General features: G+C 43.7%; 1 protein-coding gene across 1 annotated transcript; it reads right to left on the reverse strand.

Moving 5' to 3' along the window:
* Positions 1–1,661: 1,661 nt before the first annotated feature.
* On the reverse strand, positions 1,662–4,370 carry LOC148021832 (uncharacterized). Its single transcript, XM_087697349.1, has 3 exons — positions 3,593–4,370; positions 2,831–2,972; positions 1,662–2,678 (listed from the first exon to the last, which is right to left on the reverse strand). The coding sequence occupies exons 1-3, from the start codon at positions 4,187–4,189 to the stop codon at positions 2,068–2,070; spliced, it is 1,350 nt and encodes a 449-aa protein (XP_087553475.1). The 5' UTR covers positions 4,190–4,370; the 3' UTR covers positions 1,662–2,067.
* Positions 4,371–16,552: the final 12,182 nt, after the last annotated feature.

Consider the following 16,552-nt stretch of genomic DNA (forward strand, 5'->3'; position numbering starts at 1 on the left):
GCTAAGAAATACGTTTGTTTGGAAGCAAATGCATATTCTTAGTCATGTAAACATGCTTACTTAAAGCAAATCACCCTTGAGATGATGTTTTGAAAGCAACAATACATCTCTTTTAATGATATTTTACATCATCTCATTTTCTTTTTCACCTTGTGAGAGCTCTTACAAGATAATAGCATAGTAACATAATTATTTATGCAAAAAGTTTTGAGATCTCAATTTCCATTTACACTTGTTATGGACATGCAAGAGTTTATGAAATGAGAATGACTTGTGCATTGTCAATTACAAAAAAATAAAATCATAAATAATGTGCAAAGAAAGAAACTCAAAGAGCTTCAAGAAACTCAAAGAGAATGTCAAGAAGATAAATAAAAATACTGTAGGCACCAAAAAGAATATTGAAAAACCTCTTGATTTTCAAAATGCTCGATCATCCCATCTTTATCATATCTTTTGTCAACTTTTATTAGCTAGACATCCAAGACTACCAAAACATATCAAACTTTCAAATGTTCAACTAAAAACGAGAAGATAAACTCCACTATTTTCAAAACATAGAAGACAAGAATATCATATTCTGCTTCGCATTGCAAACTCTATTTGACTCTTTACTTAATTTGGAGATTAATAAATGTACTTTTTTAAATCTAACAATGTTAGTATAAAAGGGCCATGTGAACAAGGATTTGTACACTAGGCCAAATACAAGAGGACTACACTAATACACGTGCACTGGTACACTTGCACACTAGGGTTGAAGCTAAGGACGATGGTATCAAGTATGTGTGAGGCATATAAGGGTACAATGATGTATATATACATGCAAATCTAAGTCCAAAGAGTATGCACTATACATGCACTAGTACGCATGCACAATGGCGTGCGAGGGATGTGCATACGAGAGTACACTAGGAAGCAATACCATAGGCATGTGCACAAGGGATACACTAGTGCATGCGTGCACAATGGAGTGCACTAGTGCACACAGATGGTATATATTGCATAGCTAGTGCACTATCAAGCAATTGCACTAGTATCATGTACTAGTGCATGTGAATTCTAATGGTAAAAACTACGTGAGCTATTGAACTATTATTTGTGTACAATGTGATTTATGCAAACTGTGACCTATGTAACTACCTATACGAATTCAAATGCGAATCACATGGACCGCATGCAACCTAAGCACATGAACTAATGGCTTGGTACAGCTCGTGTGTACTTATTAGTCATGGATCAGTACATATGAATAATGAGACAATGCATGTGTACATGGGTCACTGGGGCTGATGGACGATATAAGTACACATTTGTGGCACAACTAGTCCATTGGTGTAGTTAGAGATTAGTGCATGTGGATTCTAGAACAACTGCACTAATAATCACAGCTCATGCAACATTGCTTAAGTCACTTTACGTGCACTCCATAAGAAAAAATTCATGCTAAATAGCAGGCTCAAGTCACGCTCACAAGGTCAATTTCCACGGTTGACATGCTCATATGATTGACGTACTCAATTGAACTAATTGTCAGCGCGTATATTTCTAGTGTGTCTATTTCCAGCCAATTGGTGAGTCTATATCCACCGAGTTACCTCCACAAATATTCTTGAATAATCCAATCAACCTATCCACAATACAATTCATGTGCAAGGAGGTATGCAAAGTAATGTATCATACATAAAACTTTACCCTTCTTTGAGTATATACTTCAAGTGTCTATACATAGTTAAGGGCTTTACATATACATCTGTATGCCCAATATACCCTCTGTACATGAGCAAAGAAGACACCTTGCTCCACCTAGACGACGACTCAACCCAAGTCACATGGGTGGTGTTACAAAAGGTATGTCCAGTCAAGGTGGAGTGCTGGGCAAAAATGATACCCAGCATGTTTATATGCTTGGTTGGCCTCATCGATCCAGTTTGAAATCCTTAAACTTGACTCAGGATGAGGCAACAACAGCAACAAAAGCACCCTACTTTGTACAATCCACAAGGTGTCCCATTATTCCAAGCACAGCTGTCAGTCCTAAGTGTCACAGAATCAGCAACACAAGTGTCAATTCCTTGAAGCACTTGATGAATCATGAATATAGTCATCCACAGCTTCAAAGTCATCGTATCTAAAAGTACTAGATAAGTCCAGACCCTCAGAAATTCCAAAGTCCATTACTCCTGTGTTGAAATCGTTGGTAAAAGGCATAGCCTTCAAAGGATAAGGTAAAGCCTCTAAAGAATTATCATCTTTGCCTTGTTCAGGGCAAAGATAATCACTGACTTGGTCTCCAACTCTAGCTGCATTATCTGGAGGTAAGGTGTTACTCTCAGCTTCATCAGCTTGGATGTCCTTTCTTGAGCGCTTGCGTGCTACTGTCTGCACCTGAGAAACGCTGAGTCTTACTAAAGAGTAGCCTTTACATTTGCTATAAAATTCTCCTTCTACAATGGAATATTCAACCATAGTAAAAGGGCCGTCATTGCTAATTTTAGAACTGTTCCTTTTTTTCCCCTGCAGTTTCCTATAGCTAAAATACTTCTTATTTGCATCAGCACCAACTTTAAAGGGCCTGCCATGCTGCTTCCAGTGATACTGGTCCTTTGTAGTTAGCTCTCTTTTCTGCTCCTTATCTTTGTAAAGACATCGAGCAATGAGAAAGCAGCACCCATCCTCTGCGTGCACAATCAATGAAAATGCTCGCTCTTCAGTTTGTATGGATGCACAGTTCATCTGCACTGATTCTTTGATCTTGTTTGCATAACATAAACTTACATCTTGTAGGAAAAACTTATGCTCAGTCCAGTGCTCAACAACCTCTGTTTACCTGGGTGCTGAAGCACCTCCCAAGGATGCTTGGTGTAAAAAACTTCCATTACTTTGATGCCCTTGGGTGGCATTCTGAACACTGCATAATTAATCAGTGCCTTGATAAGGGACTCCTCTGAAGGTTCACATGGATAAAACCCCTCCTTATTATCAAAAAGTGCAGGGTATATAAGAGTCAAGGTGTAAAACGACCATCTACAACTCTTTGCTGTTATGGCACAACTTCAACAGTTAACTTCTGTACATCCGTCACATATTTCTCACATAATCCTGCGCCAAATATGTTTAATCTATCAGAGAAGAATCTGTCATGTATCACCTTGTTCCAAAGTAACCTGTCCTCGATGTCTTTCAAGTGTCAGGGTTCAGACTCAACAGCTGTATACCACGAAAAAGATGAGGGATGTTTTCTAATTAGTTAAACTATGTTGCTAAAGGATTGGCCAACTCAAAAACCATCGAGCCGTGACAGCAACAATTAGATATTTCCTCAGTGATAACAGAGCATAAGTTCATGGCTGTACGAGGGTCAGACTACGATGAAATTGAGCGATCAATTGCAGCAACTGATCAACAGCATTCAACAGGAAGAATGCCATGAAGAGATGCAAGAGCATCACAGAGGTCTACCTTTAGATACAGCAAAGAAACTGCAACACGATCAAAGCGGTCTAGCTTTACCTATAAAGAGAAGTGCACAGAGGTGTAGCTTTACATACAGTGAAACATTGCAACGGGCTCACAAAGCTCCAGATTCTACCTCATCGGAAGTGCTGAGCTGAGGCGGAGGCGCTGTTGCCGGCAAGATATCACGAAGGGCGACGCGCTTCTGGTATTCTTGGCAGTGCGTCCATCCACAGAAGCGATGAGCATGAGAGGCCCCGGTGTGGACATCGATGTCGACAAAGACATGCCGCGTGCATTCGGGGCGGAGCTTACAGATCTGGTCGGGCACGAGGCTACAGTAGAAGGCTCTGAGCCATTCTAGGTAATGGCGACGGGAGCACCAGGCGTGGGCGGGGGACGCAGAGGGCTTCGAGCACGGGAGCAAGGCACAGAGGCCCTCGGACTGGCGCTGCGAGAACCCTAGGAGGAGCTGTGCTTGCTGGGGCAGCGAGTGGAGGCCCTCCTGAGCGGGAAACCCTAGGAGGAGATTGTCCGGGTGGCTGCTGCTCGCGGTGTAGGGGCTATCGGGGTCAGGACCCCCTGCTGATGCACTACTGATGTTATGGTACCGCTGGGCCATGACCAGGAGATGGTGGAGCTCCCCGCAGGCAAGCCGGTTCGGGGCGGAGATGGGCTTGTCGCAGCCGGGGAGATTACAGACAGCTTCCATAGGTAGGCCCTGCTGCTGCATTCTTAGCTTCTCTGTGCTTTGCCTGACTCGGTCAGAAGAGAAGCAAGCTTGATCTCTGAGAGAGGGGGAGAGAGAGAGAGAGAGAGAGAGGCTGTGTGATCAGCAATCAGGATTCAGGAGTATAGTGTGGGTTTATGAGTGATTATGAGAACCCTGTTGGCCGCCCAGAAAAATAGCTACATTTCTGAGTTTTATGGATGTATTGATGCTGCCTTTGAAATGCCTAATCTAAGTTTATGTTTTAGTCTGATGTATAAATTGACCTATAACTTATGCATAACTAATGCATCAATGATGCATAAACTGATCCATAACCGATGCATAATCTGAGTTTTAGTACTACTCTTGTGGTGTATATAAACTGATCCATAGACCAGTGCATGAGGTAGTATAAACCTATCTCAGTTTATGTGTTACCTGATCAGTTTTTTAATACATAAATTATTTATAAACTGATGTGGACATTGACATGCTTAATCTGAGTATAGATTTTGTCTACACTGATGTTTGTTTAATAAAAAGATTATGCATGTATTGATGCAGGCTTTGAAATGCATAATCTGAGTTTTAGTCTGATGTATAAACAGATGTATAACTAATGCATCAATGATCCATAACTAATGCATAAATTGATCCATAACCGATGCATAGCTAATGCATAAACTGAGTTTTATGCTTGTGGTGAATAAACCGATCCATAAACCAGTGTATGAGATAGTATAAACCTATATCAATTTATGTGTTACCTGATCAATTTTTTTATACATCAATTTTTATAAACTGATGTGGATAGACTTCTAGACCTATGAGATGTCTCTTGCCTGACAGGTGATTGGTTTGACAGTTCATGGTACCTTCTTGTCCCTGGAAACTCACTGTTGGATGTATCTTGCTACCTGGCAGTTGCAGTGACATATGTATCAGTGATTGCTTCATTTTGGGACAGTTTTACATACTATTGTCATTTATTATAGCAAACTGAAATCTGTAGATTTTGAGTACTTCTATGAGGATAATGCTTACTATTTGATGTTATCTTGGTCATATTTGGTGGACAGGTGCTTCTCTTGGTGAAATCCACCCTTTCAATCAATTTTAGCAGTGGTTTTAGTGCATTTTTTGCTAATTACAGCAGCCTACAATTTTACTTTTTTTCTTTGATTTGGGACAGTATGGCTGGTCATCTGAAGATACAGCTCTCTTTAACATTGCCAAGTTGGATGGTACCAACTATGGATATTGGAAGTCCCAAATATGACAGGTTTTGGTACAGAAATTGCAGATTAAACCCTTCCGTTTCAAGGGTGTTAAACCTGAGGATATGGATGATGATGTTTGGATGGAAGTTGATGAGCTATGTAAGTCTTCCATTATTTTGTCACTCTCAGAAGAGGTCCATCATAATGTTGTTGAAGATGAGAATCAAAGTGCATGGGATTTATGGGAGAAGATTCAGGAGCTCTATATGCAGCAAAGTCCTGCGTCACAGATGTATTGGCTGAAGCAGTTAATGGACCTTTGTATGAAGGAGGGGACCTCCCTTTCATCTCATTTCAATCAGTTTCATGCTATCATGAAGAGTCTGTTGTCACAGAGTATTGAGTTCAAAGACAACTTGTACCCCCGTTGTTTCTGCTTGGCACCTGGCCTGAATCATAGGATGTCTTCCGTACTGCCATATGCACGAACAAGCTTGATGGGCTGAAAATCAAAGATGTTGAGAGTGCTTTATTGACTGAGGAAATCAACAGGAGAAACAATGATGCTTCCCGCTCTTTACATGCATTGACCGTTAGAGGTAGTAGACATGGCAGGCATGATAATGATCATAAGGGCATGGACTCTCAGAAGTCCAGGTCCAAGTCACGTGGTTGTAGTAAGTCCCGTGGACGGAAGTCTGACCTTACCTGTCATTATTGTGGGAAAGCAAGACATGTTAGGCCACAGTGCCATAAAATGCACAATGATAAGTGCAAGGAAAAGGGAAAAGAAAAAGTGCATGAAAAGTCTTCTGAGCACAGTATTGTACCTGCAAAGTCCAATGTGAAGATAGAAGAGGTTAATGTCATGCAAGCCACTGATTCAGATGATGATTACATACTTGCAGCTTCTTCATGCGATGCCTTACAAACTTCTGAGATGCATTCTATGTACACACAGTGTTGGCTCTTAGATTCGGGTGCGTCCTTTCATGTGACACCCTGTAGAGATTGGTTTCATACCTATCATACCATGTCTGGTTTTGTGCGTCTTGGTGATGACAAGTCTCTTGACATTGTGGGCATTGGAGATGTTAGGCTGCAATTTCCTTCTGGTAGTTCTTTTGTTTTGCATGATGTACGCTATGTACCTACATTGACTCGCAGCCTTATGTCAGAGCTGGACAGCTTGATGATGCAGGGTATTTTGTGTCTTTTGGAGACTCTGCATGGAAGATTACTTGTGGCAGGCTTGTGCTTACAAGAGGTGCCAAGTCTGGCAGCCTCTATCCCTTGTATCTGGAGCTACATTGGATCATGTTTTGTCTGTGGGTTCTATTCCCCATGTATCCCTTTGGCATGCTCGTTTGGAGCATATGTCTCTTAAAGGAATGAAAATGCTCCGTGCTTTGCAGTATCTTCAACCTTTTGACTCTTCGCATTTTGATTCTTGTGATCATTGTTTGTATGGCAGGCAGACTAGAAATACACATAAAAAGTCTATTAAGAAACGCATGGGTGAGCCCTTGGCTCTTGTGCACTCAGATGTATGTGGGCCAATGCCCTGTCACTCACTTGGTGGGGCAAAGTACTTTGTTACTTTCATAGATGATTACTCACGTAAGGTTTGGGCTTATCCCATAAAGAGAAAATCCGATGTCTTAGACACATTTTAGCATTGGCTTGCATTGGAAGAGAACTAGACTGGGAAAAGGCTCAAATGCCTACGGTCAGATAATGGGAGTGAGTATGTATCACGTGCTTTTGAGCAGTTTTGTGATGAGAGGGGTATTAAGCGTCAGTTGACTACCCCTTACACTCCTCCCCAGAATGGTATGGCTGAATGCATAAATAGGACCATTCAAGAAAGGGTCCGTAGCATGCTTAGCCAGGCTGGCTTACCGCAACACTTTTGGGCTGAGGCAGTTACTACTACAGTGCATCTCATTAATAGGTCGCCTAGCAGTGGCATTGACTTTCAGGTTGTAGAGGAGGTATGGGTAGGCAAGCCCCCTCTTATGATCATTTGCGTGTCTTTGGATGTGAGTCATTCTACCATGTGCCCAAGGACAAACGCAATAAGCTGGATCCTAAAAGTGTTAAATGCATTTTCATTGGCTATGGAGATGCAGGAGAGATGGGTTACCGTCTATGGGATTTGCAGGTGCGGAAAGTGATCCAGAGCCATGATGTCATCTTTCATGAGGACAAAATGCATATGCAGCCTGAGAAAGTGGTTGAGGTACGTAGAGTTATCTTTCAGGAGGAGCCACCTGCTCCCGTTCAGCCCACTCCATGGCCAGCTAGACAGTGTGCGGCATTACCTAATGCTCATGGACCAGATGCTAGACATGTTGATGTTAGACAGGATGTCGATCAGGTAGCAGAGCCTGGGTTGAGGCATTCTACTAGGGATAGACGACCTCCTGACCGTTTTGCGCCCTCTATGGATTATGTACTGGTTACAAATGGAGGAGAGCCTCTCACTTATGATGAGGCTATGCGCAGGGGCGATTGTCACTCTTGGGAGAGGGCTATGCAGTCTGAGCTTGACTCATTGCATAAGAATTGGACTTGGAATTTAGTTTCCTTGCCTCAGGGTAAGAAGGCTTTGCCATGCAAGTGGGTGTACAAGCTGAAAAGTACCCCTGGACACCTGAAGCCGGCATACAAAGCTCGATTGGTTGCTAAGGGTTTTAAGCAGGAGCATGGTGTTAACTTCGATGAAGTCTTTTCTCTTGTGGTCAAGATGACCACCCTACGCTTAGTCTTGGCCTTGGTTGCACAGCTTGACCTAGACTTGTACTAGATGGATGTCAAGACGGCTTTTCTACATGGGGACTTGCATGATGAGATTTACATGGAGCAGCCTAAGGGTTTTGCAGACCTTGGTAGGGAACACCTAGTGTGTAAGCTAAAGAAGAGTCTATATGGCTTGAAGCAGACACCTAGGGAATGGTACCATAAGTTTGATGCATGCATGCAGTCACGGGGCTATAGCCGCAGTGCTATGGATTTGTGCTTGTACACGAAGAAAGCTCGTGACGGTTCTTTACTGATTTTGGTACTCTATGTGGATGACATGCTTTTAGCAAGGACAGCTCATGAGGAGCTAGATGCTCTTAAGGCTCAGCTCAAGAAGAGCTTTGAGATGAAAGATCTGGGGACATGCCTCTCATATACTTGGTATGTGCATTATGCACGATAGATCTCAGGGACTACTCTATCTGTCATAGAGGGAGTGCATTCATAAAGTCATTGAGCGCTTCCGCATGCAGGATGTTAAGCCTATTAGCTGTCCATTACCTTCTCATGTGAAGGTTTCACAAGCTGATTGTCTGCAGACAGATGAGCAGGGAGCCGAGATGGCCAAGATTCCCTATGCATCAACCGTGGGCAGTCTTATGTATGCCATGATAGACACCTATCCAGATATTGCTTTTGCAGTTGGGGTTGTGGCACGTTGTATGGCTACACCTGGCAAGAAACATTGGGATGCCGTGAAGGGTATCATGAGGGGATTAATGAAGAATGAGATATTGTGGAAGCTTATTGAATGTTTTGTGAGAGTTTGGAATGATTTGAGAATGAGTTATGAGGTTTTGATAACCTTCTGTAACCTTCTGTAGGTCTTCTGTAGAGCTTCTGCTTCTGTTCTGGCTCTGTTCTGGTACTGTTCTGTAAGTGTTCTGTGGAATGTATGTGTGACTTTGGGGAAAGTTTTCTAGCCTTGGAAAGAGGTGAATACAAGTGCAAAAGAGCTGAAAGAAGTGGAAGAAGTAGCTGATGAAGACTCAAGAGAAGACTAGAGTGAAGTGACAGTAGTGAGCTGTGAAGAGACACTGTAGTGGCTCTGGTGACCCTTCATATCAGACATACCTCTTGGGAGGGGTATCCACGACCTAAGAGTGATTATTGAGAGTAATTGTTGAGAGATTGTAGTGAGGATATGATGTATTATTGATGGAGTGTGTGAGAGAGAGTCAGAGATAGCCAATTCTACTAAAACAAAGTGATTGTATATGAGAGATTGAGAGAGAAGACTATGAAGATATTGAAGATGAATACTATGTGATGTATTTCCATTCAAAGATGGTGTACTTCTTTGCTTTCTTTGTTCTATTGATGGATTTTGTGAAGATGTTGAAGAATATGGTTGATTCTATTAAAACCGTGGGAGATTTACATGATGCTGCATGAAGATTTGTTATGCCTGGTGTTCTTTTCTTCATTGTGATCATATGAAACATGATAAACAAGCTTGTTGATGTTACAAGATAGATTTTCTTGCAAGAGAATTCCCTTTTCCTTGGTGTTCCTCTCGGGGCTCCATGTTTTTGGTGCGCAACCGGGGAAACTTGCCATTAACAAGCACCAAAAGAGGCTGAAAATGAAGGAATTGGCATTGCCAAGAAGAGAAGAATTCAATGGATGTTTGTAAAGTTCCTTCTTCAACTGAAGAGTTGGAATTCCTCATAATCAAAGCCACTTTCCACAAGAAGTTCATCCCACAATGGCGGAAACACATCACCATCATGATGCATGCTCTATGTGGTGGACAGTTTCCTCTTCCTATTGAAGCAGCAGAAACTTGCATCTTGGTGGCAAACTGTTTGGGAACAAACTGAAGAGCAGAAATAGAGAGAATGACCATCCATGGAAGATTTGGCATTCATTGAGAAGTTTCCAGACAACATCAAGTGGGAGATTGTGAAGAAGCTTCAGGAGTCTTGGTCTGTAGAGGTTCACAGGGACAAGAAGGAAAAGAGTTGGAATTTGTTCGTGGATGCTCAACAGCAAGATACATGGGATGCTTGGTGTACTGATAATCTTCTGTTTGTTCAATTAGCAACCCACTGGAAGTTGGTAGACAGAGTGTTTTTCACAACATACACTGTTGAAACCATCAGAAGCTGGCATTACTATGATGATGGCACTACCACAATGCTCAAACGTATGCATTTTGACACCTTCAGAACCGAATACCTTCCCCTGTGTAGTGGCATGAAAGCAGAATTCAGGGACGTTGAAAAGAAAGAAGTAGAAGAAATGTTGGCAAGAGAGTCCTCGAGAGACTGAAGTCTTCTGTTAACCCTCTGTGGAGCACTAACAACATAGTGGAGCCAACCCCCTGATGAATGACGCAATAAAAAGGCAAGCGTTAGAACGAGTCCAGAGGTACGTGAGAAGAGAGAAAGCAAGAATCAGAGCCGAGAGCAAGCTCGCAGCAGAAGCCGCCTTTGACGCCCTTGCGGAACTCTTTACAGAAGTCCCAATGGCACATCAAGCCCTTCCTCCTCCTGCTGGAGGTCCACTTCCAAGCCAGATCCGTCCTGGAAATATTGATGACAGACCAGCGAATGTAGTCCCATTGCCAGTTTTTAAGGGATAGTACAATGAAGACCCTGATCTTCATGTAGCAGAGTTTATGGTAGCATGTGTGGCTAACAATGCCAGAACCCCTGAGCATTGGTTAGCAATATTCCCCGCCACTTTCAAGGGCGTGGCGTTTCAGTGGTATGAGAGACAAGCAGCAGGAACTTTTGGCACATGGGACGACCTGAAGTTGGCCTTCCTCACTAAATTCAGGCGTGAAGGTTTTGAAGAGTGGATGAGAGAGGAATTTATGAACCTAAGTCAAACCTCTGGAGAAAGAGTAGAAGCCTATGTCTCACGAATGGAATCCATCCTGAAGAGATGGGCTAACCATAATTTAGATGATGGGATTCAGAAGGGGGTGTTTCTCAGAGGATTACAACCAGAAGTCCGTAAGTTTGTGGAGCTGCAAAGACCAGCCACCCTGCAAGCTGCAACAGAAGGTGCGAGACTGTACGATGAAGTGGAAGCTCGATTAGCAATGAATTCAGGAAGAGGAGTCTTACCTCCTCTGATGCCAGGAATGATGTATCCACCAAATGCAGTCCCAGGGACTGTTCCCTATCCCTACCAACAGATGCCCCCGGTATCACAGTACAGTGCACCAAATCCACAGTGGCCACAATCCATGCCTCAAATGATGGCTCAACCACAATAACAATGGTCCCAACCAATTTCCTCAATGCCAAATCAGCAGCAACAGTGGAATCCTACCAACTGGAGCCAACAGCCAACAGTTCAAACAGAAGCTCTGAATCAGAATCAGAACAGAGACCCCTCTGTACCAGCCCAACCCGTTTATGCAGTGATTACAGAGAATCCTCAAAACTCTCATGCCAGTACGTCAGGAGGAGAAAGCTTGAAGGATTATTTATCTAACTCAGTAGCAAACATCAAAAAGGAGTTGATGGATGTGATTACAGAACAACTACAGACGCTGAAAGTGAATACCGCTAGCATATCCAATGTTGCAGGAGCAGGAAGAGATGTGATGCGGTCAAATACTTGGTGTGGTAAGTGTCATCAAGCAGGCCATTTAGCCACTGAATGTACACGAAAACCAACCATTCCTGGGGCCTTCTGTTCCTATTGTTTGCGGAAGAACCATACAGAGGACATTTGCTCTCTGAAGGAGATGCATGATAGGAGAAGAAAGGAAGAAAACGCAAGATTCAATTTGCTGGAATCCAAAATGACAACACAAGATATTGGACCCAAGCCTAGAGAGTTTGGTCCTAATTTCAGACCTAGAAGATTTCCTTCCCAAAGTTACAGAGGAAGACAGTCTGGCGGTGGTCAGAGATCAGAAGTGGAGTGTTATAGATGCGGAGAAAAGGGACACATCTCACCAAATTGTCCAAATCCCAGAAGGTCAATGGATTACAAGCCCTTATGCAGTCGATGCAAAGGAGAAGGCCACACTGCAAAAGATTGTCCAAGCCCAGCCCCAGTGAAAAACAGTGCTACTGATAGTCTGTCCAAGGCCCAAGAGCCTACCTCCAATTTAGTGGAATTGGAAGTTGCTGCCATCACGCGTGCAAAGCAGAAGGAACCACCTATCCAGAAAGAAAATAACCCTCCTGCCAGAACAGTGAAGTTCAGTCTTCCACCGGAAGAACAGAACAGAACAGAGCCTAACAGTGCCGTACAGAGCCCTACAGTGCCACAGAGAGTTACAGAGACAGTTACAGAGGCAGGACCAGAGGTCCAGGATACAGAAGAGGAGGAAGTGCCACAAGTGGCAGAAGAAGTTCCTGTAATTCCTCTGTTGGAAGAAAGAGGGAAAATGAAAATGGGTGTTGCCCCATTCCCTAATCGGTTAGAGAAGCCAGTGGATCCTATTAAGGAATACGATCTAGTCAGAGATCTAGATACCTTTAAACCAAACCTCACATTCCGACAATTATTGATGTTGTCTCCCAGTTGTCGGAAAAGATTCAAAAGTATACTGACAAAAAGACATGGCTTAAGGATTGCTCCTTCAATAGTAACAAAGTCCAATAAGGCTCCAGAGCCTGTAAAAGAAGTGGATGTGGCTAATGCTTTTCTAGATCCAGGTACTCCAGAGACTGGCGCGTGGATAGAAGGCTGCTTTATTGCAAATGCATTGATTGATGGTGGTTCATCAGTGAACATTATGACGGATGTGACAATGAAGGATCTAGGCCTACAAGGTGTGCAACCCACCCAATGGCTCATCAGACTGGCGGATCAGAGTAGAATCAAGCCTTTGGGCATTCTTCCATATGTTAAGACTACAGTGGCTGGAAAAGATTATTGGCTAACCTATTTGGTGGTGAAGCCAAACTCTTATGGTACATCCTATCCTCTGTTACTGGGCAGACCATGGCTTTTTGAAGCCAGAGCAAGGACGGATTGGTTCAAAGGAACCTTGACCTTGGGTGGAGGACCCAATAAAGTGGTGCTGAAACTGTATGGTTCTCAAAAAGGACATGGATCCACCTCCTTGGAATTATCTTCTGATTCCCCTAACGAGGCTACAGATGGAACATCAGCAGACAGAGATGCTGTCAAACAGATCCTTCCCAAGAAAATAATGGCACATTCCTTAACAGTGGATACTGCAAGCCGACTTCCAAAAGATGCAAAGCCATTATCAATGGGTGAATACTTTCTGCCTGAACCGGGAATGACTTCGGAAATCACTTCTGACAGTGAGATAGAAGCATGGATGTACTGCTCTCCTTGTTACATGGTCACAGCAGACGCAGAGACAGAGACAGAGGCAGGAGAGGAAACAGAGAATCTGTTCTTCTGTTACAGAGCTCCTACAGAAGCAGAAGCAGAAGCAGAAGCAGAAGCAGAAGCAGAAGCAGAAGTAGAGACAGAGACAGAAGAGGTTGGGTTTGATATGGACGAAGAAGATGATGAAAGTAATCCGGAAGAGTCTATCCCACCTGAAGAGGATACATTTGAAGAAGAAGTTCCAGAAGTATCAGAAGCCGATGAGCTCATGCTATGGGACAGAATGACGATGGTACCATTTGGTCTGGTAAATGGATCATCTCATATACAAAACCTTTATAAGAAATGGATTAAGAAGAGCAAGCCGTCTTTTAGCAGTGGCTCCTGCCATCCTAACCCATCCTTGCCAAAGAAAGATGATGATGATGCACCGTGCCAACAAGCACCAGTCCCACCAACCCAACAAGCATCAGAGGGTCCCTATTATGTGACGTTCTTGGATGTGTCATTATCAGAAGATGAGTCTTCAAGCCAAGAGGTAATTAATTTTGAAACCAAACCCGAAACGGCTCTTATCCCATTCCAACGTCTTAAGGAGCAACCTAAGTCTCCACCAAAAGAAGAAGTTGGTTCTAGTGGGACATCAGAAGAGGACATCACTCCCTTGAAGGAGTCGGATCTATATCCAGAAGCAGTCCGTGGGACCTTCATCCGTGAAGTAGAAGGTGAAAGGCAGTTAACCTTTGAGGATTCAGAAGGCACTGAACGCCACTTGAAGGTGGGTAGCAGTCTCCCAGAAGAGGAGTTGTCAACCTTGTACAACTTGTTGAAAGAAAATTTGGACGTGTTTGCATGGTCTTACAAAGACCTAAAGGGGATTGATCCCACAATATGTCAACATCATATTGACTTGGAGCCTGATGCCAAGCCAGTACGGCAACGACAGAGGCGAATGAACCCGAATTATTCCACATTGGTGAAAGCGGAGCTGCTGAAGCTTCTGGAAGCCGAGTTCATCTATCCAGTGGCAAATAGTGAATGGGTTTCACCCATCGTGGTTGTACCCAAGAAGAATGGAAAATTGCGAATATGTGTGGATTTCCGAAAACTTAATTCCAAGACAAAGAAGGATCACTTTCCAATCCCTTTCACAGACCAACTGTTGGACACAGTGGCAGGACATGAACTTTATTCTCTTCTGGATGGATTCAGTGGATACAACCAAGTCCAAATCGCAGAAGAAGACCAATCCAAAACAACCTTCACCACAGAATGGGGGACCTACGCTTACCGAGTGATGCCGTTTGGGCTCTGCAACGCCCCTGCTACTTTTCAACGAGTCATGATGGCCGCATTTCAAAATCATCTGCACGACTTTATTGAGGTATATTTGGATGACTTTTGTGTCTATAGTTTGATCAGTGAACACTGGGACCACCTGGAACAATGCTTTGACCGATGCCGGGAGTATGGGATCTCCCTCAACCCCGACAAATGCATCTTTGGGGTTTCTTCTGGAGTGCTGTTGGGCCACATTGTCTCTGCACAAGGGATATCAACAGACCCTGCAAAGATTGAAAAGATTGCAGCTCTGACAGCACCCACCAACCTCAAATAGTTGAGGGGATTCCTAGGCCATGTGGGTTACTACAGAAGATTCATAGCCCATTTTGCGACAAAGGCAACTTCTTTGCACAAGCTCCTGAGGAAAGATGCAGAGTTTACTTGGACAGAAGAATGTGACAAAGCATTTCACACTCTGAAGCAGTGTCTGGTTGAGGCACCCATTCTGCAACCTCCTGATTGGACGAAAGAGTTCCACGTACACACTGATGCATCAATTGAAGGCTTAGGTGTTGTCCTCTGCCAAAAGGGCTCCTCAAAGTTGGATCAACCGATCTATTATGCAAGCCGAAAAGTCACTGATAGGGAACGAAACTATACAGTGACCGAGCTGGAGTGCTTGGCAATGGTGTTTGCCCTGGAGAAGTTTCGCCATTACCTCCTATCTACCCACTTTAAATTTTATGTGGATCATGAGGCCCTGTCCTTCTTGATGAACAAAGCAGATGTGAAAGGACGAATGATGAGATGGATCCTTTTATTCCAGGAGTTCGACTTTGAGGTGATTACTAAGCCTGGTCGTTCTCATGTTCTAGCTGATCATCTGTCGCGTATCCCACAAACTGCAGACGAGGAGCAGGATGATCCAGACCTCCCTGATGCTTCCCTATTCTTGGTAGAAACTGTCACTCCTTGGTATGCGGACATTGCCAATCTGCTGGCAACCCAACAGTACCCTCCTGGTATTTCTAGTCGGGAAAGGAAGAAGCTCATGCTAGAATCAGCCCCCTACACCCTGCTCGGCGGTGCACTGTACAAGAAGGGCAAAGATGAAGTGCTCCGAAGATGTGTTGCCGGGGATGAGATTGGGATTGTTCTGAAGGCTTGCCACGATGAGCCATGTGGAGGTCACTTTGCAGGAGAAGCTACAGCCAGGAAGGCTCTGCTAGTAGGTTATTGGTGGCCTACCATTCACAAAGATTCCTATGATTATTGTAAAAGATGTGATGCTTGTCAAAGAATGGGGAAACCCACGAAGACAAGTGCCATGCCACTGCAACCTATCCTTCCTTTGAAGCCGTTTGAGAAGTGGGGCATTGACTTCGTAGGTCCAATCGACCCTCCTACCAGAAGGAAACAGAACCGATACATCCTCGTATGTACGGATTATGTTACAAAGTGGTGTGAAGCTAAAGCCCTAAAGCGGGACGATGGTAATAGCGTGGCCCTGTTCATGTACTAGAATATCATCACCCGTTTTGGCAGTCCCTTAGAGCTGGTAAGTGATAGAGGCACTCATTTCCTTAACAAAGTTATGGAAGAGTTGACATAGTTGTATAAGATCCGCCATCGCAAGTCCACTCCTTATTACCCCAGAGCCAACGGCCAAGTCGAAGTCACCAATCGCATCCTCTGCTCGATTCTGACAAGAACAATTGCTGCACATCGTTGTGATTGGGATGATCGACTTACAGAGGCCCTCTGGGCGTACAGAACCTCCCATAAAGCAGCAACGGGA

This window comes from Lygodium microphyllum, chromosome 17, assembly GCF_053477565.2.
Source record: "Lygodium microphyllum isolate KBCC chromosome 17, Lygodium_microphyllum_v1.1.10, whole genome shotgun sequence".
Classification (NCBI taxonomy): Eukaryota; Viridiplantae; Streptophyta; class Polypodiopsida; order Schizaeales; family Lygodiaceae; genus Lygodium; species Lygodium microphyllum.